This window comes from Corvus cornix, chromosome 27 (assembly GCF_000738735.6).
Source record: "Corvus cornix cornix isolate S_Up_H32 chromosome 27, ASM73873v5, whole genome shotgun sequence".
In the NCBI taxonomy this organism is placed as follows: domain Eukaryota; kingdom Metazoa; phylum Chordata; class Aves; order Passeriformes; family Corvidae; genus Corvus; species Corvus cornix.
This window is the reverse complement of record NC_046355.1, coordinates 4,329,645-4,356,927: the sequence shown is the minus strand read 5'-3', so window position 1 is coordinate 4,356,927 and position 27,283 is coordinate 4,329,645. Positions and strand designations below refer to the sequence as shown.

Here is a 27,283-nt window from a genome sequence, read left to right as displayed (position 1 = left end):
GCCAACTGGAGCAGATCCCACTACAGAAGGCAATGTAAGATCCAGCCACAATTCCAGCATCTCAGCTTCAGAAAAAGCATTAATAGTATCCCTGGCTGTTAATTTTAGAGCTCTCCAAGGACACAGCCTGATTGTGCATTCAGACGAGGAGGCGTCGGAACACGCTTCTCCCAGGAGAAATCCCAGCACATCTTAGCACTGAACAAAGGAATAACTTCATTGAGGATGCTCTGGAGGAGGCTCCTGCTCCTTTTGCCTCCCCACCTGAGGGCACCACATCCTAAAACGCTTCTTGGAGGTTTTTCAAGGGAATTCTCTGAAGAATTCCTCAGTGGAACTGCCGGGTGGTGCAGGAGACACAACTCCGCCAGGGGAGGATGAGCAAAGTGTGGAGGATGAACCCGCTGGTGCAGCCCCAGTGACACCCTTTGCTCTCCTGCTCTGCATCACATCTGGCCAACCTCAGCTTTTATCTACACACTGGGCAGTCTGAACTTTCACATTTTTACTCTCTTGCTTCCTTTCTGATCGATTCCAACCCCAAACTGACCCAGGATATCAAGCACAGCTCCCTGCTGCAATATCCCTACCAGAACAGCAGTGAGGGAGGTTATCTTCACTCATCTAATCACTCCTGAGGTGGTTCTGCCTGAAAACTTCAGCCGTTTTCCTTTGTCAGCTTCTCCATCAGTTGGTCATCAGGAAAACCATCCTTTGCCATGGTATCCCTGTGCAGAAGAACCTGCCCAGTGTCAGGATGGTGGCCTGGGACCAAAATGGGGAGGTGCTGACGGATCCAAACCCACTTTTCCTTCACCCTTCACTGGAAGGGGTTCCTGAATGCTGGAGGCTGGTGGAAGTCTAGTGGAACCTTCTAGTGGAAGGTGTCCCTTGCCATGGCAGGGGTTGAACGAGATGAGTCTTTTAGAGTCCCTTCCAACCCAAAACAGTCTGCGATTCTGTGACTGTATTAGTCACTAAATTAGGCAAACTCAAAGAAAACTGAAGAGCTTTAAGGGAACAGACTGACACCTGTTATCTAAAGGATGCTGAGGAACAGCACAGTTCCTCCCCAAAACCCTGTCCTGGATCCTGTGAGACAACGAGAAAGCAACTCTCTAAAGCACAGTTTCAAGAGAGGAACACCATTTTTACACTTGGGTAAAGCAGGACTTTGGTTCCCTCTCACCTCTGTTTCTGCCTCTGTCACCTCCTCAGTGGCTTGGGTCCGGTCTTTTGGTTTCTTCCAGGTCTTTGGTGCAGTTACAGCGGTTTGGGCTGCAATGTAAACGTGCATCTGTTACAACACTGAACGACATGGAGCTGACGTGGCTGTGGGTGCTGAGCTTCCCTCTCAGGGGCTGGTCTGAGGCACAGGAAAATGAAGCAGTCGCTGCCTTGTGGAGGATTCAGCTTGATTTAACCACTTTTGCTTTCAATGCAGCAATAACAATCATCAGAATGACATTAAAACACAGGAACTGTTTTACAAGTTGCTCATTCAAGCTCCAAGTGGCACTTGGGCTAGCAAGGAGGTCACTGCCAACAGTACAAGGATCATGCAGGAGAAAAAACCTTCAGGAAGTCAAGTTTTTGGGAAGATCAGGTACTGGCTGGGAGGGAAGGCTGTTCCCAATGTATTTTTCTCAAGAATTATAACATCCTTATAATATTAACCATAAACAAGCCCAAATTTCCAGTATCTCATCCAAAAGGAAAACTTCTTCAATCCTGCAGCACTGCCCTGAGCTGGATTTATATTTCAACTTAAAAGCAGGTTCGTAACTCCACCATTAATGATCTCCCTGGCCAAGTGAGTCAAAGGAAACACCACAGAATATTCCCAAGATCAGCACTGATTTACTCCAATCGTGTTTTTCCCCTAAAGGGTAGAAGAAACCACACAATATACTAAGAGGAGACAAACCCATTAATCCAATCTGCTCCTAATTTGTGGCAACTGCTCCCAGCTTAAATTTGCATTCCAGGCACACATGCCCAGTTAAGAGTGTAAATGGGATTGATTTTGTGACTAAAGTTTACTGCAATCAGATTTCCAGCTCCAGCCTTTGGTCTCCAGCAGATACTGTGGAAAAACCCAGTGTGCACTTCCTTTATCACAGTAAAATATAATTTTGAATGGTTCTTCACTACGGATAAATAAGAAGTGCTAATAACAGCCAACTCTGTTCCTAAGGGCACGGAGGAAACGGGATTTGCTGTGTTCCCACTGCCCCTAAGGGTAAGTACGAGCTTCAGTGGCTTCTCCAGAGTGTTTCCCTGTTTGGAGGGTTACCATGGGCCTGCAGACACTCTGCAGATTCCCATGGGAATCACCACATCCAGGCCCCAGCCCAAAGAGCAACAGGAGCTACTGGTGCTGAAAGACTTTTACCTTCAGGCTGAACACCCCAAAAGCAAAGTCAATTAAAAAAAGAAAGTCTTATTTAAATATTCAAACATCATCTGCTTGTTAACAGAACCAATGGCTGGAAAATCATCCGGGTCTCCCAAGCTCTAAGTCCTGCACATCTCCGTAGGGAGTTGCATCTCCCTATGGAGAGGCTTTAAGGGCAGGGCAGAACCCCAACACAAATCCCCAATTTCCTGGGGGTCAAAGGAGAGGAGAGGAAGGGCCAAGCAGGCCCAGACTGCAACAAACACGGCTTTGTCTCACACAACCCCAGGATGAGCCTTTACTGCTGCTCCCGGCAGCTCCCAGCACCTTGGCAAGAACAGCCCAGTTACTCCCACTATCCTGGGGTAAAACCGGGGCTGGGAACAACCACGTGTCCATGCACGCCGTAATTTCTGGAATTCAGCAAAGCACAGATCTAAGCCAGGTTCCCCAGGTCCCTCCATCACAAAATCTCCTCAAATTCAGTGAAAACCGAGCACTTTTCAAAGTGCTGTTTTCAGTCTTCTTGTTTGGTGATGTCACTTCCACACTTCAGGGGTTTCTCCAAGGAGGGATTACGTCTGCACAGCAACAACCTCAATATTGCCACAGCAATGTAATTTAACTGATCAGTCCCAAAGTTTTTAATCGGACAGAATTTCACTCCACACAAACTCAAACCATGGAAACCATCTACAATGTAAAATAATGTTTCATTTTTAACTGCACAGAAATAAACTCACGGGTCATGGATTTGGGGCTGGCAAAGGTCCGGGGTGTTTCCTTCCTCAGCTGTCAGGATGTGAACATTATTGCTGCTCAAGAATACATTTTTTCCACCTTTTTTTGGCAAAAGAAAGCTCTGTAGAGGCTGCAATCCTGCCAAGCCTCCCAAATGAGTCTTGCCTTAAATCCCACGACTTCCATGAGCCCGGGGGTTCTGCAGCCAGAGCAACTCTGACCATGTTGTGGAGCTGCCCAGGATGGATCTCCAGAGATCTCCGGAGATGCTGCTCAATTTTTCTTAAAATAGCAGACACCAGATTTCTTTTTTTCTGTCAAACTCACATTTCTGCTGCAGGAGCAGAAAGGAGAACTTGCGCTGATGTGGGTTTAGGTGCCAAACAAAGTTTAGGTGAAAACAAAGTGAGTTTAGGTGCCAACCTTCCCAAACCCCAAATCCAACAGGACAACAGCATTATCCACGTGAAGATGGAGTTTCATCTGTGAGGCTGTAGGGAAATATAAAGTAATGTGTCCAGTTTGGCTCCTGGAGAGGGACAACTCTGGACACTTCTGGTCTTCTTTTCCATTTTCCTCTCCCCAAGTTGAGCAATGTCACATGCTCTCCAGTAGTTTAACTCCTGCCCAAATGCAGGCTCATTTTTGCCACCATTCGCACTTCCAGACCTTGTTTTCAGCTCATTTCGTTCCTTTGGAGAAGGGACACCAGCAAACCCAACCAACACTCGGAGCTCTTATCTCGGCTTACAAGGGGAGATAACAGGAGTGACAACGCAGATTTACTTTAGGACTGGAAAGAGGAGCAAACCCTTAATTCCAGCCTATCCTGGACACCACTCCCAGTGGTAACTCCACCACTGTGGGGATCTGCTCAACAGGCCTGACGCTCCCTCAGCCCGTTTCTGCAGCTGTATCACGTTCCCCAGTGGAACATCTTCCCACAGGATTTACCCACCAGTGAGCGCACAGCCCATCCAGCGGGACACGAGGCCTCTCCTCTCTGATGTGGTGCCAACTGTGAAGCCTAAATTAATACCAGCTCTTGTATTTTTATTTTATTATCCAACATGCCATGAAAGACCAAAGCAAAGACCCACCATTGCCTTCCAGCTCATGGAAAAGAAAATATATTCCAGTGGGTATGGCAGCAAATCAAGAAAAAGGCGACACCTGATTTATGTTTCTGCCTCTCCAGGTTTCGATGCTGGAGAATTTTCTCCAAGATATTTCCAATTACAGCCCAAGTTGTTCGTTACAGCCTCCCCAGCTCAGAAACTCTGGGACTCACCACAGCTGGGCTACTTAATACAGAAATATGTCTCATAAACGAGCTCTGCAAGAAACAGCCCTTTGAATTCCATGTGTATTAAGTTCTTTCGGCTTCCTGTGTTCCAAGGAGTTCTGCCTGGGACACACATCAGTCTCTTATTTTCCTCTTTGCTTCTTGTAATAGCCATGATAGAATGATGACATCAAAGGCCTCAGGTCTCTGGTAGCACCTTCTTCTGCAGAAATTCCACTCTACCACCACCATTTTTCCTGTTTTGTTCCCTGGAATGTGCTGGTCCCTCACTGTAGCTGCAGAAACCCCAGAATTTATTAAGCAACAGTTGTTGATGACTTCAGTCAGGGCGATGTTTTTAGTCCGGATTGGAGCGCCCAGGTCCTCTCTTGATAATCTTTCTCCTTGCAGAGCAGATGAGTAGGAATTAATTACTTCAAAAAGCACGTGCTCTTGCCCCTTGCCGATAACAGCTGTGGCCATCCTAAAAACTCCAGGCAATCATTCCTGAGGAGGCAGGAACGCACCCCGCGCCCTCAGAACAGGGGGAATGTGTCCCCTGTGGGCAGGTGCTCAGACCAGGAACACAGTCAGCAGCAAGAAACCACCCCCTGGGTCCAACAGCCTGCACTGCTCAGTGCCTTAATGCTCTGAAACCCACCAAAGCTTCCCCATTTCATAGGGAAGCACAACCAGTGATGCTGATGAGCAGGGAATGATGATCCAGTGACTCACAGACACAGAGATAGAACCACTAAAGCTGCCAACCTCGCTGTGAGGGTGTTCAGAGTAGGCAGAATTCAGTGTAAAATACATCAGGGGTGCTCCAGTAGAATCCCCTGACCTTGGAAATCTGGTGGAGACTTAATGCCAGTGGAAAAGGAAGAGTGGTGGTTCCCCTGGATCCCCACAGGATCAACTCACTGGCCTCTTCCTGCAATCACTGACAGAGTTGTTTTGTTGAGCTGTAAAAAGAGAACTGCTGCAGGATAAAGATGTTTAAGGGTCTGAATATATTTTCTTTCTTGCCACGGAGCTTGACAGAGCAAAAAAAATCCAAGTCTGGTTCTCTGACTGTTGGACAGAAGGTGTGTCCTGTAAAACACCCCAGGAACAGGCAAATCCCTTTGCTCATCCCCAAAAAGCTGCCACCTCCAGCACAAAATACGGGATCCACCCGGGAGCCTCAGCAGTGCTGCCGCAGCAGCTCAGGGAGGAGGGGATGAAGGTCTCATTCCCAAAATTAGGCAGGCCAGGTTATAGCTATGAAAAGGAGATGCAGGAGGAACTGCTGCAGGAATGAGGTTATCCTGAGAGGTCCCAGCCCTGTCCCAGTCAGCCCAGCTCGGCTCCCTTTAAAGGGAAAGCAGGGGCATGATTTGTGGCCGAGCTGCTCTGTAATAAAAACACCATTCTGCTCAAAACCCCAAAAAATATTGCTCAAAGTCACAGAGCTCACAGCTACCAGCATGTGCTCAGGAAGTTTCCCTTATCCCAGGTTAAATCCTAACTCCAGAGAGCATAAAAATATCTCTTGGCCTTTAGTCCAAGTAAAACACAACAATAAAACCCTTTCTCCTTGCTCCTGAGGGTCAGCATCTGGATTTTCCAATGAATATGGCAGACACGCTGCTCCTCGGTCCTGAACTAGCAGGCAGCCTGAGATGATGTTATTTCAATCTCTCTTCCTCTCTCCAAGAAAGAATGGAAAATTATTGCTGAAAAGAAGGCTGGCAGAGAAAAGCAATAGTTCAGGATCATTAAATCAGGGGTAAAGCACAAAAAACCACTTGGAGAGCTTTGTGCTTTCTTTGAAGTCCTGAGCTTTTAATAGAAATCTGAGTTTCAAGTCATCTTTTACATGACTTGAGAACTCCTTGTTTCCCTGTTGCCAAAGCCAGTGCCTTGGCTAATGTGTGCTCTGGAGCATAATGACATTACAGCATTAAAATTAATCTTCTGCATAATTAAAAGCCCAAACACTGTAAGTTAATTTTTTTAAAATTTAAACTACAGGCCATTACAAAGCCAGCAATAACACTGCAAGCTGGAACCTGCCTGTGCAAAACCTTATTTACAGAGTCCCATTTCTCCTCTCCTTTGTAAGGAAATTAACTTGGGTTATGAAGTAGCTTGGATTGAAAGAACAACAAGTGCCAGAGCAGTGAAATGACCTGAGCGAAATAAAAATAGAAGATGATTCACAGGAAAAAATCCTCACGGTCGGTGTAGTGAAGGGATCTTTCTTCTCATCTGTAGATGCTGGATTTTAAAATCAGCATATTGAGCATCACACAAACATGGAACAGGGCCAACCTCAGCCTTTCAGTGCACTTAAGAGCAGAGCCCGAGATTTCCCATCGATCAAAGAAAAAACTGAAAAACCCCCTATATGAAATGTTACTTTAAAAAAATGAAACCAACAAGATCCAAATCACAACCGGCTGTTTGTCCTCTTTGTCCCAGCTCAACCAAGTTCCAAGGAATCAAAATAACTGCAGAACAGGGTGCAGAAAATGTGACACATTAAATGCTTTAACACTGCTGGGTGTGAAGAACGGCCCCCCCCATTACATCTCATCCAGCAGCAAATACAAGGAATTGATCATTTAACTTCTTTCCCACAATTTAATCTCCAGGAAGTCCTGCAAAAAAAGCAGTTTTCCATAAGAAACACAGAGTGTTAATCCATTCAGTGCCAAACCAGAGATGTGACAGGGCTGAAACCAAAGGCAGGTAACAACACTTGGAGAAACAGGCTGGGTTTTAAAAGGCAGTTGCAGAAATTGCAATTTTTAGTGAGTTTTAAACTGTAAACTGCAAAATTTAAATTTAAAATTGTAAATTGTACATTTTGCTTACATGTGACTTTTGCAAAGGAAAAGCAGAAGCCTCAGTAATGAAGGCTGGGCAAGTAGAGGTGTGTGACACTGAGGTGACACTGAGGTGACACTGGGCTGTGACACTGGGCTGACCCTCCTGAGTGACACTGGAGTGACTCTGGCTGTCAGTTGTTTGGGTGAGTGTGAAGGTCCATTTCATTTTCCCACATCTGGGAACATCGTGACACATTTTTACAGCTGGAGAAGACCCCACTCCAGCAGTTCTGGAAATCGCTGGCTCAGGGGGTTCATCCCAAGGGCTCCTGGGTCTGAGTGTTAATCAGGCTCCCAAATCCAGAGCCACAGGCCCTCGGACTGACCGCTCACCTCGGGGGAACAGGAGCTGTGGCTACCCCGTCCCTAGAAGTGCCCAAGGCCAGGCCGGATGGGGCTTGGAGCCACCTGGCATAGTGGAACGTGTTCCTGGCCATGGCAGCGGGGGGCACTGGATGGGATTTAAGATCCCTCCAATCCAAACCATCCTTGGATTCCATGAAAAGCAGTGTGCTCTGCATTCCCCCTCCACCAGCCCTGTGTTGCCACGAAAGCATGAGCCCACCCCAGCCTGGGACACACATCCAAGTCAGTGACCAATTCTGAACACGCAGGAGGGATTTCTACCCCTGCAAAGGAAGATCAGTATTTCACAATCACAGCAGCCACGCAGCACCACCAGGCTTCTTTCTTTTGCTGACAGAAACAGAAACATCTGTTGGAAGAAGAAAAAGCCCCTTTCCTTCATCCTCCAGTTCACCACATGAGCCCACAGAGCTCAACACTTACCTGGGACAGGACTCTTCCTCGAGTTCACACTCAGAGCCTCCCTGCTCTCCTCCAGTTGCCCATCTGCTTCTGTCTCTTCCTTCTTTTCAGTATCTTTTACCTCTTCGCTAAGAGTAGTTCTTGTGCTCTCCTCTCCTTCTAAATCTCCCTGGACAACAGGGAGGGCACTCGGAGATGGGAGAGGAGGTGGAGAAGGAGTCGTAGTGGTAACAGCAGCAACAGAAACCGGAGGAGACGGGGGCGGCGGGGTGGGAGGCGGGTGGGAGGAGGAGAGGAGCAGCGTGAGGAGCACTGGGAGATGATGGCACGCTTTCCACCTCTGCTGGGGGAGCCTCAGGGGGCTCCAACTCCACAGTCAACAGCGCAGCTTCCGCCAGGGCCACCTCTGCCCCGGGCTCGGCCGCGGCCCCCGCGTCCCTGGCGCCGCTCACGCTGTTACTGACACCGGGCCCGGCCGCCGCCGGGGCGTCACCGGGCGATGCTACTGCACTGCTGGGCTCCGCGCACACCGCGGCACCGGGCTCCTCCGCGGCAGGAGGGGCCGCTGGCTCCGTGCAGGGTGTGGCACTGGATGCAGGCATTGCCTCCTCTTTGGGGGAGGCCAGTTCACATTTGTCCTCTGGGTCAGCCACGGGCAGGGGTCTGCTGGACACGGTGACGGCAGCCGTGGGGACAGCTGCGACCGGAGCGGCCGGGGCCGGTGATGGAGCACGAGGAACTTCTGGTGGGGTTTCCACTGAGGTGGGGGCCTCGGTCATCTGCCCAGCTTGATCTTTCTTCTCCCCAGTAGGTTCTGGTCTGAGGACTGGAGAAGGTGGTTTTAATACTGGATCTGGTTTTGGCTTCTCTTCTGGGAAAGGAGAAAAAGAATATTATCAACAGCAAGGCAACTGCATGTTCCTGCCTGGTGCCTTGGCTCCCTTGGCTCCCATTCCTGCATTCTGCCAAGGAGCTCTGAGGAAGACACCAGAGGCCCCTGCACCTCACCTGGAATCCAAACTTGAAAATACAACCACTGCCATCCTGAGAAGAGATGGATCTAGAGAGATTCATTGAAACCTTCCAGTGTCTAAAGGGGGCTTATAAAACAAGGAGAGCAACTTTTCACATGGACAAAAAGTTGCAGGACGAGGGGGAATGGGTTAAACTGGAAGAGGAGAGATTTGGAATGGATGTTTGAAAGACATATATCAACACAACCCCCAAAATCTTGTGCAGAAAGAAGTCCCTGCACTTATCCCACGATTAGCAACAGACATGGTGATCCTGTCCCTGCCACGACCATCACACAGCTCCCAAAGCTCTGCTGCTTCCCACTTCTTTTCTACAAAAGTATGAGCCATCACGGTTTAAGATCCTGCAGGAACATGGAACTCCTTCAGGACACTGTCACACCAGCAAAAATAATTCTGGAAAAGCCAGAGGCACAAACTTGCTCTTCAGATTAGGAAGTCAAAGGCCACAACCAACCCCAAATCATCAAAATTCAGGTAGGACTGAAGAGGTTTGGCTCTGCTGGATTTTCATTTGGGGCTTATTCAACAGCTCAGCTAAAGGGAAAGGGTTTTTGAAGGAGAACCAAAGGGTTTTTGAAGGAGAACCCATTTGAAACTGCCTGGAGCATCAAATCCCACCTTTAGGAATAGCTGGAGCAAAAATGAACTCTGCTTCCAGCCATTGGCAGCCCCAGCAGCGTTACAGAGGCCCATGGCCAAAGCAGTAGTTCATCAACTTAATGAGGCACCCGGGGACATGGCTTTGGAGGAGGATGACAAGTGAGGAAAGAGATGGGAAAGAGTATCCCAACAGCTGATTTTGATTCTGGAGGCTCCGTGGAAGAAAAAAGACATGGGAACTGGTCTGGAAAAGAAAACGCGTCACCTCTGGTTTCTGGAACATCCTTTGCAGGAACTCCTGGAGCATTCCTGACATTTACAGCTCGCTATAAACAACTGCCTGGATATCCTCTCCCTGAGTCAAAGGAGAATGCTCAAAACAAACCCCAACCAAATGCATTTGAAGTGTTAAGAAAATAATTTTGAGAGCTCAAACCAGCACAAATCCACAGCTGCATTTGAAACCAGAGGTTTAACTCCCTTCCTTCAAACCGCACCTTGTCTGGCCAATGTTCTCGCCATGGATACAGGCTGTCTGCACAAAATCCCAGAGAAAAGTGATTTGAGGAGGGATTTCAGAGGACGAGGAGCAGATTTGGCTAATGAGAAGCAAATTTGAACCTGAACCCCCATCCCAGAGAACAAATCTCCAAGCCCTGGCAGAAGAGGACTCATCCCTGCCAACTGCTACAGAGTCACGTGAAAAACTCACAGTTGGGGAGGGAAAACAAAAATCGACGCAATTCATCCCAACTGGATCAGATCCCTATTCCTAAATATGCTGAGATCATTCCTCATGATATATTTAGAAAGTATTTACAGGAAGTGCCGGCTGCTCCAGGGGAAATATCAAGAGATACTTTTTAAAATTTCTGGATAAGTAAAATTTTTGCAAAATTATTCCTTAAAGATTCTTTCACATACCCAGTGGGACAGACCCTGCTGCCTCCTTCACGTAACAGCCACTGTTGGCTGCTGGGTGGTCCCAGTGGCACAGACAGGCCAGGGCACTGGATGAGGAAGATTTTACTGGATACAGGAATTTGTTCCTGCTCTGTGGTGTTTATCTGACAATAGCTGCTGGGCTCGCTGCCATTTTTCCATCTTTTGTCCTGATGCAAACACTCACGAGGCAGCACTGGGACTGAGTCAGTGTCAGCAGAGGGGCTTTGGAGCTTTCCAAACTCCAGGGTCTGTCATTAATCTGTTTTCCTCAAACCATGTTGTACATTCTCCATGTCTGATGCACTGCAAGATTTGGAAAGAGGTTTAAAAAGAGGGTAATACTACTCTAAACATCCCCCTGAACCTCTGCAAGTGGAACAAATGTGATTCCATGCAGTTCTATCCCACTGCACCTCCTGCACCAGCCTGGCCTGCAGCCAGGCTCCACAAGGCTTGGCTGCTGGCTTGACCTGGATTCTCCAGCAGTATCCTCCCTCTGGCAGCCTGGCTGGTATGGACACACCAGGGGCATCTACAGGAATCAGAACCTGCACCTCAATAATGTGATTTTTCAAGGCACTGTAGCAGCAACTCCTACACCTGGTCCAGTGGAAGGCATCCCTGCCATGGCAGTGGGGTCAGAATGGGATGGGCTTTAGGGTGCCTCCAACCCAAACCATTCTGGGATTCTATGAAATGCAAAGGCTTGTCTTTAAAAAAACATAACCAAGGATATAAATAATGCAATCCAAATCCAGCCTCGGGAATGACTTCCAGACCAAGGCAGCAGGGACTGCAGATCCTGGTCTGCCGGCAGAACACGCGGCTCCGATCCCGACCCGGGCCCAGCAAACGGGCCAGATGCTGCTCACAGCTACCAACAGCTGCACAAGCAGCACTGGCTATCACAGAACCACAATGGAAGCCTGATTCCAAACTTCAATGGATGCAAACGAGCACAGGAGAGGAAGGGCACGGGGAGGAGCCAATCCGCAGGGTGAACACAGCAGAGGGGACTCTGGAGAAACAACAGTACTGGTTTTAATGAACACTTCAGCCACACAGCCCTCCCTGTCACTGCTTTTGTTTTGGAAGCATCCCCCAACATCGAAGTGAAAAATCATTTTGATACCTTGGCATGTATTTCTGGACAGACGTGCCCCCCAGAAGTCATTAGTTCAGTTTAAATGTTATTAATGGGGTCTATTAATTACTGACACCAACCCCAACACTGCTCTGCCCCCCCGGCCACAGCCCAACGCTCTGGGTGTTATTCCAGGGCTTTCCCTGCAGTGCTTACATAAATGTGCTCTTTAGCAATTTTTGGACTGGAACAAATGTTTGACTCCTTCTGGGATGGAACGGAGGTAAACACAGGGAAGCTCATTGGTGTTAAATCCCAGTCAAGCCCTGCTTTATGTTTAAACCAGCACTGTCAGAGCTGTGTAACTCAATAAACATACTTATTTCCAGTTTACTCACAGCTGCCTACAAAGGGATTAAGTTAAGGAGAGAGAGAAGAGGGATAAGACCAGTTTGTCCTGGAAATCCACATTTTTATACAGAGATGAAATACTGTGATGGAAAGTGCTGGATTTTCAGAGATCAGAGTTCAAGGAGCTCTTGGTCATATGGTTTAGTGGTAGGTGGTCCTGTGAGGAGCAGGGGGTTGGACCTGGTAATCTTACAGGTCCTTTGTGGCTGGAGATGTTTTGTGATCCAGGGCTTTACAGCTCAGCCCCAGCTCTCCCCCGAGGGCAGGTGCACTTCAGAGGTCGCCACTGCCACCAGCACTGTGGGGAGCTCAGAGGATGGCAAGAGGGACTTGGGAATATTGGCAGAGGGGACACAGACAGGGAAGAGCAGCTATGCCAGAGCTAGGCAGCACCAAACAGCCAAGGGAGCTCAGGCAGCACAGCCACAGGGCAGCCAAAGGACATCAGACCCACCCAGGCCTTGTTCAGGTGACACTGGAGACATCGAAGGTGCACCGACATCTAGTCAGAGCCACAGGCTGCCTTTAAGTGGGAGATGGGACCAGACCATCCCCAAAAGGTCCCTTTTCAACCTTCTACAACCAATTTTTAGACACTGCAGCAGTTTAGAGGTGCAGCACTGGAAGAGGGAAACCCTGATGTCCACGCTGTGGCTGTAAGAGCAACCCCAGGGACACCGTCCTTGGCTTCCCAGCAGTGACTGAGCTGCAGCTGGGATTGGGGACATCTGCAGCACCAGAGATGTTGGTTTGTCCCCTCTTCTAGAGCTGTGGTCCTCTGGGGCTTGGTTGTCCTCTAGCAAACCTCTGCCAGGGAACACACAACAGGACAAGAGGAAATGGCCTCAGGTTGTGCCAGGGGTGGTTCAGGTTGGATTTTGGGAAAATTCCTTCATGGAAAGGGTGGCCAGGCACTGACCAGGGCAGTGGTGGAATCACTATCCCTTTAAGTGTTAAAAAACCATCTGTGGATGTGGCACCTGGGGACGTGGTCAGTGCTGAACATGGCAGTGCTAGGTTAATGGCTGGACTTGAAGATCTTGGAGGGCTTTTCCAACCTTGGCGATTCTGTGACTCCAGACACTCTGAAATAAAAGATCTCAGCCCTCCGTGACTTCCCTGCACGCGTCGCTCCAGGCAGAGCCCAGGGAGGCTGTGATGCCGTGGGTAAAACTGGGAAGCAAATAGCGGTGTCAGCTCTGTACCCCAGCACCCATCTGCTGACACACATCAGGAACTACAGCTTCCAATGGCTACAAAATTCCAGTGTGGGAACAGCCTGGGCCTGCTCCGTCGGCCTCCTGGGACAATGCCCTGAACGGTTTAACAAATCTCCCTTCCAAGGTATATTATGGAATATCCTGAGCTGGCAGGGACCCATCAGGACCATTGAGCCCAACTCCTGGCCCTGTGCAAGACACGCCAAGGATCCCACCCTGTGCCTGAGAGTGCTGTCAAAGGAAATGGAATTTTAAGAAACTTTTTGCATCTGTGCCATTTTTACCAAAGTCAGCAAAATCTGCTGTGGGCTTTATGAGACACTTTGCACACTAATGGGTTTTTCCTAGTTCATGTTGCCCATTCCTACAGGACTGGACACACAAGCAGCTCTGGGGAAGCCATACGATCCTCTGGATCCATGCCACTGCTGTGGCTAATTATCCAAATGATCCAAAGCCTCTCTGGCTAAAGCATTTCCCTGACAACACACTGGTTTCTGGAGGATGGCACATGGGTGAGAGGAGTTTCATCCTTCTGTGTGCTCTGAAACAACGTTTAGGACACAGAAGCTGGAAGACAATTATTTTTAACCAGTTCCACATTAGCAAATTCCAATTAATTCCCTTAGCAACACACTTAAAATGTTCCACTGGAGGAAGAGAAGTTCCTCCCCTCCTATTTCTGCTGCCTGCTGGTCTCCCTGCCAAAAATACTCCAACTAAAACAAGAAAGGAGGGGAAAAAATAAATGATTCAAAATAATGAGGGAGGAAATCTCCATGAACCGACCTTGTTTGGAGGCGGGGGCCGCGGTGCCGGGGGCGCTGCCAGAGGGGTGGGAGCTCTCCACGGCTCCGAATGCCGCGGGAACGGGCTCGGGGACCTGGCTGGGCACCTGCTGGGGGGGAGGGACAACAGGGTGAGCCTCGGAACATAAAAACATGGAGCAAAGGCAAGGGGGGAGATGAGACAGGGTGGGATAGAGAGGAGAAACCAAAGGCAGGGAGAATAAAGAGAAAAAGAGAAAAGATACACAGGTCAATTGGACACATCCATAAAGTGCATGGGAAAGGGAGGGAAAGGCGGCAGGAAAAGGGGAAAAGGATGATCACTGTTAAGAACAGTGAGGAAGGGACAGCGCAGCACAGTTCTCAACACACTTTGCTCTCCCAGCACTTCTTCCAGGAGCTGCAGGAATGCTCCTCCATGCAGGACACACTCCAAGGCTCCTGGATCTCTCTGTGATTTAAGTTCACTTTTGGGACTTGACTCCTTTCTCAACTGATCCATTATTTCAACCCTCTTAGAGATTTAAATCTGTTTATTTACTCTTCCATGTATTTACCAATGGCTGATGTGTGCAGGATGGGATGAATGGTGGACAGATGTATCTGCAGACACATCACTCGCTATCCCAGCAGGAAAATCATCCCAGACTGGGGGTGGTTGGATGAAAAAATCCCCCAGCATCACCTACAAGCAGCCTGGGGGTGAGACCTGCAGGGCAAGAGGAGAATAAACCCAGCTGGGCAGCAACCTGAGGGAGAGCAGGAAGAGCAGATTCCCAAAGAACATGGATTGTTCCATATGGAAGAACAAAACAGAAAGACTCGCAAAGACTGAAGGAAGACTGAAGGAGCCCCAGCCTGTGGCAGACACACATATTTTAATTATCTCCCACCAAACACTTCACTTGTGTTCAAGAAAGTTTGATAAAATCCTCTGTATCTATTCTCAGAATTTAAGGAAGACCAAATTAGTGCCCCAGACTCGAAGGTGAAACACTTGTTGGACTGAACACAGACAGGGCAAGGCAGCTGGTCACAAAATCCTCTGAAATGCACACCAGGGACCAGGCACAGAAGAAAATGGGGCTAAATTTTAATTTAATTTAATCCCAAGTGGAAAGCCAGCCAGCTCCCTGCAGGTGTCTCACCCACTTCTACATCCATGAACTTCTCTGAACATCTACAGGAAAAGGAATTTGTAATCAATCCAAACACAGCACAGTGTCAAAGACATGGGTGCCTAATTCCTGATTTCAGACAGGCTCTCAGAAATCCATGCAAAACTTATTTCCCTATAAAAAGAAACTCTCTGGCAACCTGTGTCTCTTCCTGGGACTCTTTTTCCCTCCCATTTCCAGCTTTTTGCCGATTGCATCTGAACAGTGCAGGATAAAGAAGGAATTATCTCCAAGACACTTTTTTTCACCATTTCAGGAAGACCAGGAAAAAGCACATCTGGAAAAATAAGAATGAAAATTTAAGTAGGGGTGAAGGGTTGAAGTTTTATTTGGGATTGCTTCTCTTTCAGGAATGAGCCTGACAGACTGACTGGAGAGCGGATGAAGAAGCAGCCCAGCCTCCAGCCAAAGGGAAGAAGCCAAAGAAAACCCAGCTTTACAAATGAGCAAGTTTCAAGAACACTTTCCCCTTGCCCTCAATGATCAGGACTTTCATTTTGTAAGAAAATTTATGGATGAAATCAGTGGCAAAAAAGGAAACTGTGATAAGAACCACAGGAGCCTAAGGAGACCAGTGAAGAAGAAACCTGTGAGCCCAGAAACTTCTTGGGTCAGGAAATGTATTTCCTTAAGAAATGCGGAAAACAGTCATTTATTTTGTGGGAATGATATTGCAAATGAATAAATGGTCCTTATGCACTGAGCCTTGCAGCTGCAAAATGGAGCATTTAGAGAGTTTTTAGGAAAAAAATCCCACTGAAAATCACTCCCCTGATTTATGACACTCTGAGGGTTGCTCTGGGTTATTCTACCCCACCACGGCCTGGACACTGAGCAAACACAACTCTGACAAACTCACTGAGACTTGGAAGAGTTTTACCATGAAAATAAGAGCATTTACTCTTTAAAAAGTGATCTTCTGTGGAGGCCAGTGCTGAGGAAATACCATAATCAGATTCTGGCCCTAGGCTTTCTTTCTCTTCCCAGCAAAAAATAAGAGTGAAAATAGTGTCCTGCTAGAAATGGATAAATCATATCTCCATGTGCCTCCAGCTGCTCTTGCAGGAACTTTAGAGCACTTTATGTGCTCAAAAGCAATTCAAATACAACACAGAGGCACTGGGGAAACTCCACCTAAAGCACTTTTTGGTCAGTGACACTGAGTAAAAAGTACAGGAATGGCTCAAACCATGCAGCTCATCTTGGCAGCAACGCTCACCTCCTGCACAATTCCAATAATGTTCTGATGTTAAGCACAATTCCAACAATTTTTTGATGTTCAGCACTTAATCTACTGAGAGAAGAGGGTGCTTCGGGCTTGTGTTAGCAAAGTTTTGGTTTGAGTCAGTTAATAGAGTAATTCAAATATAAAGGAAAAAATGAAAATTTGGAAACTATTCTTATTATAAAATGGTTTCTTTTTCAAATGCAGTATTTGGGCCAGGGCCTGGTCTCCATCACTTCTTCAGGAACTTTCTTCCTCTGTGTTTGTACCATTTAAATAATGAGATAACAGATTCAGAGAAAGAAGTATTATTAGAATTTGCTATAATTCTAAAATCTCATTGGACTGGGAGTCACTTTGATGCTGCCTTGTCAAGCCCTGAGGCTGCACACTCACATTTTGAGTGTTCAACCAGTTGAAATCTTCCTGAGCACCCTGGTGAGCAGGGTTTGATCCAGGGGGATGGAACAAACAACAGCAGCTCTGCTCCCCCTGCACTCTCCTGGGAGCTGCCCCAAGTCAGGAGCATCTCAAAAGCTGTGGCTGAATATTGAAAATTTACTGACTCGAGCTTGTTCAAAACAGTAACACCCCCACTACTGCAATTCCTGAGCACAGTTATTAAGGCCCGATTTAATTTCACCCAAGATATTAAACATGCTCTGAAGACTTGATTTAGAGAAGCTGTTGGGACAATAACGTTCAATTTCCTGGCTTAAGTGGGCTTAAATTTTCAGTTATGTTACACTAATGAACTTATTCTGGTGAGCCCAATTTCAGAGCTCTTCTGTGATTACCAAAAGTGGTTCCAAGCACCTAATCAAAAGGGAGGCTGGATATTAAACAATGGAATATTTGCATACCTTGGAGGAGATGATTGGACATCACTGCTGTGCTCTGCATATAAATTACAGCAGATCGGAATTCAGGCCTATTAACCTCCTCTTGAAACACATTTATTTCCTTCTGTTTCACTTAATTGTAGTGACTTAAAATAGATTTCAGAATGTAAAAATGATCAGGTAAGTGCCTGGATTCACTGCATTTGTGGGAATACCACAGGAAATCCTGGCTGGTTCCAACTCTTCCCAATTCCAAGGGGGAAAGTTGGGTAGCAAGAAGAAATGGGGAGATGATCTCACCAAGATTCCCACATGTGGCATCTCTACTGTCTTCTCTGATGGAAAGAAGTTTAACTGGTGCTTTGCTGCTGCTTGTCCTCGATGGGGCCCAGAGGAGAAAACCAGTGACAAGCACAAGGTGGTGCCTTAGATGACACAGGGATTTGACTGAGCTGGAAATGGCTGAAAGCTGAAATCCTGCTGGTCTCAGGGAGGGATCTGCAGATCTCACTTCACCTCAGTTACATCTCCCTGGAATCCCAAGCTCCCACTCCAGCACAGCCAGTGTCCTCAGACATGGGGACATGCTCCTGCCTCAGCACAGGATTCTCAGCAGAAAAACTACTCCCACACGGAGGGGAAAGGAAGGTTTGAGCTCAGGAAAAGCTGTTTCACCTAAAAGCTGCCAAAACCTGGTAACATCCAACAGGGAAGAACACGGAAGAAGAAATCACGTTCCAGCACCAGCTCTGCTCTGCAGCCCAGCCACCACCTGGAAAACCCTCCTGACCTCTAACCAGGGATTTAAAGGGGTCAGACTCAAAGGTGTACAATGGGAAGGGAGCTACAGAAAATTATCTGGAATATTTATAATTCTTCTCTCATCAGAAAAATGCATTTTTAAGTTTGAACACCCAGAGACCAAACATGTGATAAATTTCTCACAGTTCTGTGAGAAAACTCCCGAGCTCCAGATCTTCTGGTAACTCTAAAACTGCTCCAGGAAGGCAGAAAGAACAGTGATGCAGCTGAAGGTCTGTAATCAATCACCTGTGTGACATGGACTTTCCTCAGGTGCAGAAGACTTAACAGAGACACCTCCTTTCCCACAGATATTTTGGCTCCTCCTTTAACACTGAAACTCTGAAAAACTCTGAAAATCTACTGCTGATACAAAACCAGGGCGGGGGAACGTGCAGCAGCACCAACGCTCCACATCAACAAGCTATGGACTGCTAAAAATGACCAAAGTTGGGAAAAAACAATCCCTGAAGAATATTGGTAACTGAGGAGCATCCAGGTGTCTGAGATGATCGGGTGTGGCTGGAAGTATGAGGGAGAGGCACAGCAAAGCAAAGGTCATGGGGGGAGGAGCGCGGCCCTTCCTTACCTGAGGTGGAGTTGGGGTGGAGGTGGGTCTGACGATGGGGGGGGGGGTTCCTGCTGCCCCCTCCAGACATGATTTCTTCTGTTATGTCCTTGCCTCCCTGGTTTGGATCCCGGATTCGGATCTACGGGATTGAAAAGATTGCAACAGTAACAAAGGAATAATCCCCACAATGTTCCTGTCACCGCTGTCCTTGTGCAGAGCAGCGTGGGCAGCACGTGCTCCCATCACACCCAGCAGGAGATGCTCTGGGATGAGCTGGTGCTCGGCAGGAACACTGGGATGTGGCTTGTTTCCATGACTTGGAATGCATGGCATGTCATCCCTTCATCAACACCTAATTTAATCAAAACCTAATTTAATCATCAACCACACCAGTTCAGTCTAAGTATGTGCACCCTGTAATTCAAAATACAGTCTCTGCTGCTGGAACGTGAGTTTCCTGCAACTGAGAAAACTTGGGAGACAGTTTAGGTACAGAGTTAAGCTTGCCCAGTAGTGGAAAGGGCAAGAATGGAGAAAAGGCTGTGTTCTACCCCAACAGGGAACTCGGTGACCTCGCCAACCCCAGCCGCTGCGAAAGGGGAAAGCAAATCAGCAAATCAGTCCCAGATTCCACCAAAACAGAGGGAGACAAACAAAAATACTGAGTGGAGGAAAGGGAAACTGAAAGAACAAACTCAAGTCCTGTAGAACTCTGCAGCATTTAGGAAAAAAGTGGGATTTTTGAGTCTCTTCACAGCCCCAAAATGGGAAGAAAAAGTATTTTCCAAAAGAAACCACTCCAGAACACTCATCACTGAATCCTCAAGTGACACTTGAGCCAATCCGTGCCCCTGGACAGGGGGACAGCCAGGACGTCTGGGATGTTGTGAAGCAGAGCTTTTCATCTCCAGAGTAAGAACTGGAGATTCTGATAACCCTGAACACAGAGTGCTGTGCGTCTGCCCACCTTCTCCAAAGCTCTTGGCTGAACTCGAGATAAGTTCCATGCAGAAATCCAAGCAAACAACTCCAAGCAGACCAGGAGACATCATCGCCCTTCCCAGGGCAGGGGCTCTGCTGGGAACCACCCTGTAATGGCCCCTTGGCAGCAGGTGGGACTGGATGGTCTTTCAGGTCCCTTCCAAGCCAAACCCTTCCGGGATTCTGGGCTGTAAAATCCTAACTGCAGAAGGGTTTTGTGATTTGGTGGTATGGTGGCTTCAGTCTGGGTTGTGAGCACACAAACACACACACTGCACTCAAGATGCTCAAGTCTGGTCTTCTCTTATTTTTGATGGAGTTTTTTGCTAAAACATTTCACTAACAAAGAACATTTCAGCAACAAGGACCTGAGACTTGGCACTAATTCCTGCCCTCTCCTCTCCCTGACACAGAGTCAATGGCCTTAAAACAAGATTTCCCTGCCTGGAAGTTTGTAGCACTCAAATACTCAACTCATGGTGGATGTGGGTGTGTGCACATTAATAAATTTAACTTTAATTTTTCTCATTTCTCCAGTTGCAACACCAATTACCAAACTGAAACAGCACATTCACAGAGAAGCATCTCGGGCATTTAAAATCCCTTTTCTGCCTCAAAGAACTTGACTTGGCTGGCATGGAAGTGCCTTAATCCCAGCTAAGCGTGTCTGATCAGCTCTGCATTTCAATGGCATCGGGGATCTGGGCATGTCGTGTTTGGGATGCTGAAAAGAGACTCCTGGGGACTGAAGAGGTGACAAAAAGGCTGCTGAGAGCAGCCACCAAAAAGGCCTTTCCTGCGAGCACAGCTCACACATTGTTCAGTTCTTCCGGTCTCCCAAATCAAGTGTCACCCCAGATCATCCTCAAAACTCAAAAGATACAAATATTCTGCATTTTGAGACATGTCCAAGTTCCCTTTATTCTTCTCTACCCCCAGGAAACTGTTCTTTTAACGCTTCCAAAACACTCTCACACAAATACTGCTGTAATTTCCTTTTCAATCCTTTACAAATGATTCATTCAAGTTCAAGTCCACATCATCTTTTTCTGGTTAAACCTTACATTCACCTTTACTGTTCCCCACCATCCACCTGGACATGGGTTTAAATTCCATTCATCTGCTTCTCTCACATTCCCCCCAGTGAATTAAAAAGAGAGGGAATGTGCTCTCCAAACCCACTTTCATAGTGTGGTCAGGTTCTTTCAAGCCTGTAAATACATCCAAAACTTACTGGTTTTTCCACCTTTTTCAAGGCATAATATTCAGTAATTTCTAATTTGTCACTTTGAACCAAATCCCAACATTCTCCCACACTCCTGAGCTCCCTCATTCCCACCTGGCTCTTTGGGAACACTCTAAGCAGCAGCACAGGCAGGTGAGGATTCCAGGCTTGGGGAAACCATGTTGCTTTTGTTTATTTAAAACCAGCAAAATGATCTTCCTTTTTGATTGGCTGAGATGTCACAAACTCGAAGTGGAGAGTGCTCATGGAAAAATGGAAAATAAGGCACCACTGCAGCACTGTGCAATGTTTAATTACTCTTAATCTCTTTGGGAACCACAGAATGGCTGGTTTGGGATGGAAGGGACCTTAAAGCTCATCTCACTCCATGGGCAGGGACACCTCCCACTGTCCCAGGCTGCCCCGAGCCCCAATGTCCAGCCTGGCCTTGGACACTGCCAGGGATCCAGGGGCAGCCACAGCTGCTCTGGGCACCCTGTGCCAGGGCCTCCAGTGAAGGCAAAGCCCAGGTTTGATCCTAAGAACATTATTCATGTCCTTGCACCTCCCGCCCAGGACAGCCCCCCGGGCTGTGTCCCTCAGCGCCTCACTCACCGTTTTCTTCTCTCTCTTGGCAGGCGGTGGCTGCTGCTGCTGCGTAGGCACAATGATGGGAGCAGACTGGTACACGGGCTGGCTGGGGTAGAAGGGCGTTCCTGGGGCAGCCAACGACACAAACCAGAGGGACAAGGTCAGTTTGACTGCTCATGACAGAAAACCAGGCACAAGAGGTACAACTGGCCACAACTTCCAACATCCCTCTGGGAATGCTGCGTTTGCTCTGCCCCACTTCCACTAAACAGAAGCTGATGCTCCATCAAGACAAGAGATTCACTCACTATTTCTTATTTGATTTCCATGACCAAAAATTGACCATGTGCATCATCCATTTTCAAGAGGCTGTGGACACCACAGAGGCACTTGCAAGACCATCCCTGGACCCCTCCTGAGGGCTTTTTGCTGGGTTTGCTGCTGGTTTATCAGGGGTTTTCTGCGTTTGTACAGAAATTCTATCTAACCAATACAAACAATTTGCAAGGTCAACTGCAACCTATTTGGAAGCATAACCAGAAAATTTAATTATAAGCAGTGTTCTTCTCATGCTGCAACACACAAAAAGCACGACCACGGTGATTAGTGCAGAACCACACCATGGTGCTGATCACATCCCTAACAGCCAATGTGGCTCATTATGGTTTTCTGTACAGAATGAGAGTGGCTCAATAAATAACCAAGTGCTTTAAGACCATGCCAGACATCAGGGCGGCAGAGCAGAGCTGCCTCCTGTCCATGGATCAGGTGTCAGGGGAATGGGTAAGGTGCTGCTGGGGTGTTTTCCCTTCTAGGCATGGATGCTTGATGAACTGAGTGCTTGCACTTGCCTCTGGAGCAATCTGATCTGAATTAACCTTTAACTGGGAATGAAAATCCGGACTGTGTCTGTAACCCAACTGGGAGGTCACTGTGATCTCAAGCAAAGGGTGAAATCCAAGAAAGCAAATTAAACCAGCCCAGCACAGCCTGATTTGCAATTTCCAAGGATGCATTCCTCCTGCTGAGAGCTGGAAAGCCCCAGCTCAGAGCAGGCTCCCTGACTGCATCCTCAGAGTGGGAACTTTTCCCTGTCAGAGCAGAGAGCACTGCATGGCATCAAGGAACCCAAATGACACTCCTGGGTGGGCTGAATCGCTCAAGAAATGTCTTGTTTTGAAAGTCACGGTCAGCAGAGCCACTTCAGATCTGGCCTCAAAGTCTCCACCAGCATCTCTGCAGGCTGGGAATCAAAAATTATTGCCCAGAGCCGCTGTGGCTGCCCCTGGATCCCTGGCAGTGTCCAAGGCCAGGTTGGATGGGGCCTGGAGCAGCCTGGGACAGTGGAAGGTGTCCCTGCCCATGGCAGAGGGTGGGAATGGATGGGCTTTAAGGTCCTTCCAACCCAAACCATCCTGGGATTTTGTGATTCTACGAACCCTCCTGCTGAGCAGGTGTCCAAGCAGAGCCTGGGTGAGGTGAGGGAACAGGAGCCTGGAATCCTGCAATGTGTGAATTCCTTCCATTCGTAGTTTCCTAGAAACCAGATCCAAGCACATCACCTACACTGTGATCCTGGCTGGAGAGGCAGCTCCAGCAGAACTCAGGGAACGACTCTCCCTTTATGAAAAGTATTTTAAAAACACAAATCCTGAAAAGAGTAACTTCTGGGAAGAAACAGCTTCTGTGACAGGCCAAGTGCATTTGCCAGTGCCACACTCTCTGCTCTGCTCCCTGCCTTTGGTCCCTTCCAGTTCTCCAGTTCTGATCCCTCCAGTTCTCCAACTTTTATTCTCCCTCCTACCCACTGATCATTTCGAGGTCTTTCCCAACGTTGTACAGAAACCCCCTGATATCAGAAAATGATAAACTGGAAAACTGAGTTATAAAATTGTACTGTCCATTTTCAAAAGTTTTGTCTTCCACTGGATTTTCCCTCATCACCTCCTTTAGGTCCTTCCAGACTGCAATGATTTTGATATCCAGCAGCCACACTGGCTACAAATCCTGTGGTTTATGGAAAAGGCACTGCCAGCAGCATTATCCATGCCTGGACTGCAGATTTAGCTGTTCCCCAAACCTGGCAGCACCTGGTGAGAGCCTGACCATTCCCAGTCCCTACACACAGCAAGGGGGTGACAGCAGGGAAAGGTGGATAAGTACAGGCAAATCCTTGGGTAAACCTTCCCTGCCTGCAAAACTCTGCAGGACAGAGAGCTCTGGCTTCACCCACTGATGCTCCACAGATGCAGCAACCTAAATCTGGGACTGAAGGATTCCAAGATTCTCTGCAAGAAACCAGGCGCTTCCAGGAGAGGAAAGGAGCTGGAAATGAACCTTTTCCTAATGACAGGAGTGAAGGCAGATAAATGTCACTAAGCAAGCAGGAAGTAGGAAAGCAGACCTGTAACAGCACAAAAAATGAGGAATACTGGGCAATTTCCTCCTCTAGTGGATCAGATTTGAGGAGCCATTGCGATATTTCTTCTACTTTCTCCAGGATCAACCACCAGGAAGGAGCTGCCCTGTAATTACCCTCTCTCCTGATCTCAAGTTGCATTACCAGGTTCAAAGGCTTCATGGCAACCTTCCAATGATTCCCGTGAGTTCCACACAGACCAAATAAATAAAAGAAAGAAGGAAAAGAGGAAAAATAAGACACCTTTCCAGGCAGCTACTGGGTTCTTCTCTCCTTCCCAAGGGATCTGTGTGTGTGAAGAGCAAACCTGCAATGCTGCCAAGGGTGCAGGTCTGTTACTGTTCAGCCTGGAAGGGAATCCGTCACCCTAATGCTCCGAAATTCCAGCAGATAATTCCCACGGGAGGCTGAGAATATCTCTGCCCCTAACAGACTGCAGCATGTGAGTGGGCAGGGAGCAGTGAGTAACCAAATGCATGAAAAGGCCAAGTTTTGGCCTATGCAGGGGTTACAGACTCTTCCACTGGACTGAATTATCTTTGCAGCACAAATCCAGGGAAAAACCCCCATGGCTTGTTCTTATCCCCCACTACGCACCAGAAACGCTGGGATAAGAACTGTTAACTGCTGTCAACGCTGGAGCATTCCCAGGGCACGGCACAGTGAAAACCAGGACTGCCAGATGTACCCACAATACCTTAATAAATAACAATGATTGAGCAGGGACTATCAAACAGCCCCATTCCTGGTCACAGGTGATCCTGGGCAGCTGCAGCCTTTCCTGACACACTCACACAAACAATACTCTGGGATTTTTCAGGAGTGAATAATCAGGGCTGTGACATCACCAAATTTAGCAGCTATCTGAAGTTCAAACAAATGCTAATCCAGCTTGTTATTATAAATCTTCAGCTTGACAACAGAAAAACACACCAAGAAAAGACTTTGTAAGGAGTCTCCAAGCAGAACTTACCGTAGGCATTGGGGAATTCTCCAGGACCTGGGCCTGGATAAAAGGGTCCTGGTCCTGGTGGCTGCACAGGATATTGCTGGGGCGGCCCGACATACGGGGGGCCACTGTGACGATACTGGGGGGACAAAAACAACCATCACTTTACAAGGACTTGGGCAACCTGTAACTGAGCCCCCCCGATCAACAGGGATCTGATCCTCAAGCTGGTTAATTACAGCTTTGGGAATCACAGAATCACAGAATTGTTAAGGTTGGAAAAGATCTTTAAGATCACTGAGTCCAACTGCCAACCAGCACCACCACCCCATTCACCACTAACCACATCCCCAAGTGCCACACCCACACCTTGTCTGAGCACTTCCAGGGATGGGGACTCCAGCACTGCCCTGGGCAGCCTCTGCCAGTGCCTGACCACCTTTTCCACAAAGGAGTTTTCCCTAAAATCCACCTAAACCTCTCCAAATGTTACTGCCAAAAGTAAGGCAGAGCCAAGGCAGGGAGGACACAGGAGCTGAGGGGGATCAGAGTGACTCCCTGGATTGCAGCAATACTGTGTGTTATGAGGCCCAAGGGTTTGGAGTGCCTGTGGATCTAGTAAGTCAAATTAGGTATTTTTAAAGCACTAAGTATTTTCCAAGAGCTTGGTTTCCTACTGTGTTTGAGGGAGGCCTCAAAAAGGTGATTGATTCCTACTGCCTCCATGCACAGAAGAACAAATACTTCACACAGAGAAAGGACAAAGGCTGAACCACAGAATCACGGAATCATTTAGGCAGGAAAAGCCCCCTACAACCACCAAGTCCAACTGTTCTCCCAGCACTGCCAAACCCTCCCCTAAACCTTGTCCCCAAATGCCACATCCACTTGTTTCTTGAACACTTCCAGGGATGGTAACTCCACCACTGCCCTGGGCAGCCTCTGCCAATGCCTGATCACCCTCTCCATGAAGCAATTTTTCCCAATATCTAATCTAAACCTGCCCTGGCACACCATATGCAACTGCCAGCCTGATTTCACACAGACACATCCCCGCCCGCTCCTGGTGGGTCCTGAGGCAACCCCCACGGAGCCAACGTTGCTGTGCAGGTCCTCAGGTGCCTGGACGTTGGATTTACCTGTGGGATACAGTACTGGGGGCCCTGAGGCATTGGGTAGGGCATTGGCAGGTGGTTCACCATCATGATGTGCTGGTTGGTTTGGTACACGGCAGTCGGGGTCTGCGCTCCAGGACGGATGGAGGGGCTGCTGTTCTGGATGGTGGCTCTTGGAGGCTGGATCTGAGGCCTCTGAAAAAACTAGGAGAGGGAAGGGAGAGAAGAGAGAAAACAAAGAACCGGTCAGACTTTCTGGGAAAGAATTGGAAATATCCTTACGATATTATAGTTACGGTATTAGTTTCCATGGGTTGCCACACTTCCAGAAAACTGCAGGACAGTCCGTGTTTCTCTGGGAACAGCAGGGCCCTCTACGGCTTCCTACTTTACAAGGCAGAAACAGGCAAGAAACGTTACAAACTAATAATTATTAATTTGTATCTCCTGAATTTTACAGTTGAACTTTCAGAACAAACTTTAGAAAAATGAGTTTGTCTAATTTTCTTTTTATAAGGTGGGGTGGCTGCTAAAATACCCACCTTTATAAATACCCCAGGGAAATAAAAGATCAAGGCAACTGTTCCAATTTATCTCCAGAAGAGTTAAAAATCCATAATTTCACGAAGGCCAGAGGCACCTCATGTCTGTCCTCCACACACAGGTGACTTGTCCTGCCCTGTTTTCCAAAGGGTGGCAACCTGTCCCAGGGTGGTACCAAAGCCTTGCACCCCGCTGGGATGGAGTGATGCCCCCGGTGGATGGGCCAGGCCCAGGGAACCAAGCAACCCCCTGGCACGGGCTCCATCCTCACCCCTCCCGCGCTGGGAACGGCACCGGCAGTCCCGGATGGAGGCCCTGGCTCTGGAGTCTCGGCACTCTCGGAGGTCAGGAGGTAAGAAATGCACCGGACACTGAGGCATTCACTGACGGAGGAACGGTCAGGTGAGAGACACTGATGCCATGCAGAACCAGGAGTTAGAGTTACCTGTATAGGTCTGAATCCTCCCTTCAATAACGAAGCAAGAAAGCAGCAGGAAACAGAAAGAAAGCCAATGGAACAGCTTACAGATCAACAGGAAGGAATAGGATACAACATGCACCCTAAATGCACAAATTCCAGCCAGCTTCTGCCCTGCTCTGACTCATGCCTTCCAGAAACGGCCAGGAAAAGACACTGAGTAGTACCATGGACTCTGCTGCCAGAATCCCACAGGGTCAGAACTTTCCTAG

The 27,283-nt window shown here is 48.0% G+C and overlaps 1 protein-coding gene across 1 annotated transcript in view; it reads right to left on the bottom strand.

The window, feature by feature from the left end:
* EIF4G3 (eukaryotic translation initiation factor 4 gamma 3) overlaps nucleotides 1-27,283 on the bottom strand; it is a 142,021-nt gene that overhangs the window by 36,300 nt on the left and 78,438 nt on the right. Inside the window, 10 exon segments of the mRNA XM_039565796.1 lie at nucleotides 1,190-1,278; nucleotides 8,090-8,348; nucleotides 8,350-8,939; nucleotides 14,155-14,260; nucleotides 18,789-18,831; nucleotides 18,833-18,909; nucleotides 21,592-21,692; nucleotides 24,960-25,074; nucleotides 26,075-26,254; nucleotides 27,039-27,059. Of these exon segments, the coding sequence (XP_039421730.1) occupies nucleotides 1,190-1,278; nucleotides 8,090-8,348; nucleotides 8,350-8,939; nucleotides 14,155-14,260; nucleotides 18,789-18,831; nucleotides 18,833-18,909; nucleotides 21,592-21,692; nucleotides 24,960-25,074; nucleotides 26,075-26,254; nucleotides 27,039-27,059 (1,581 nt within the window).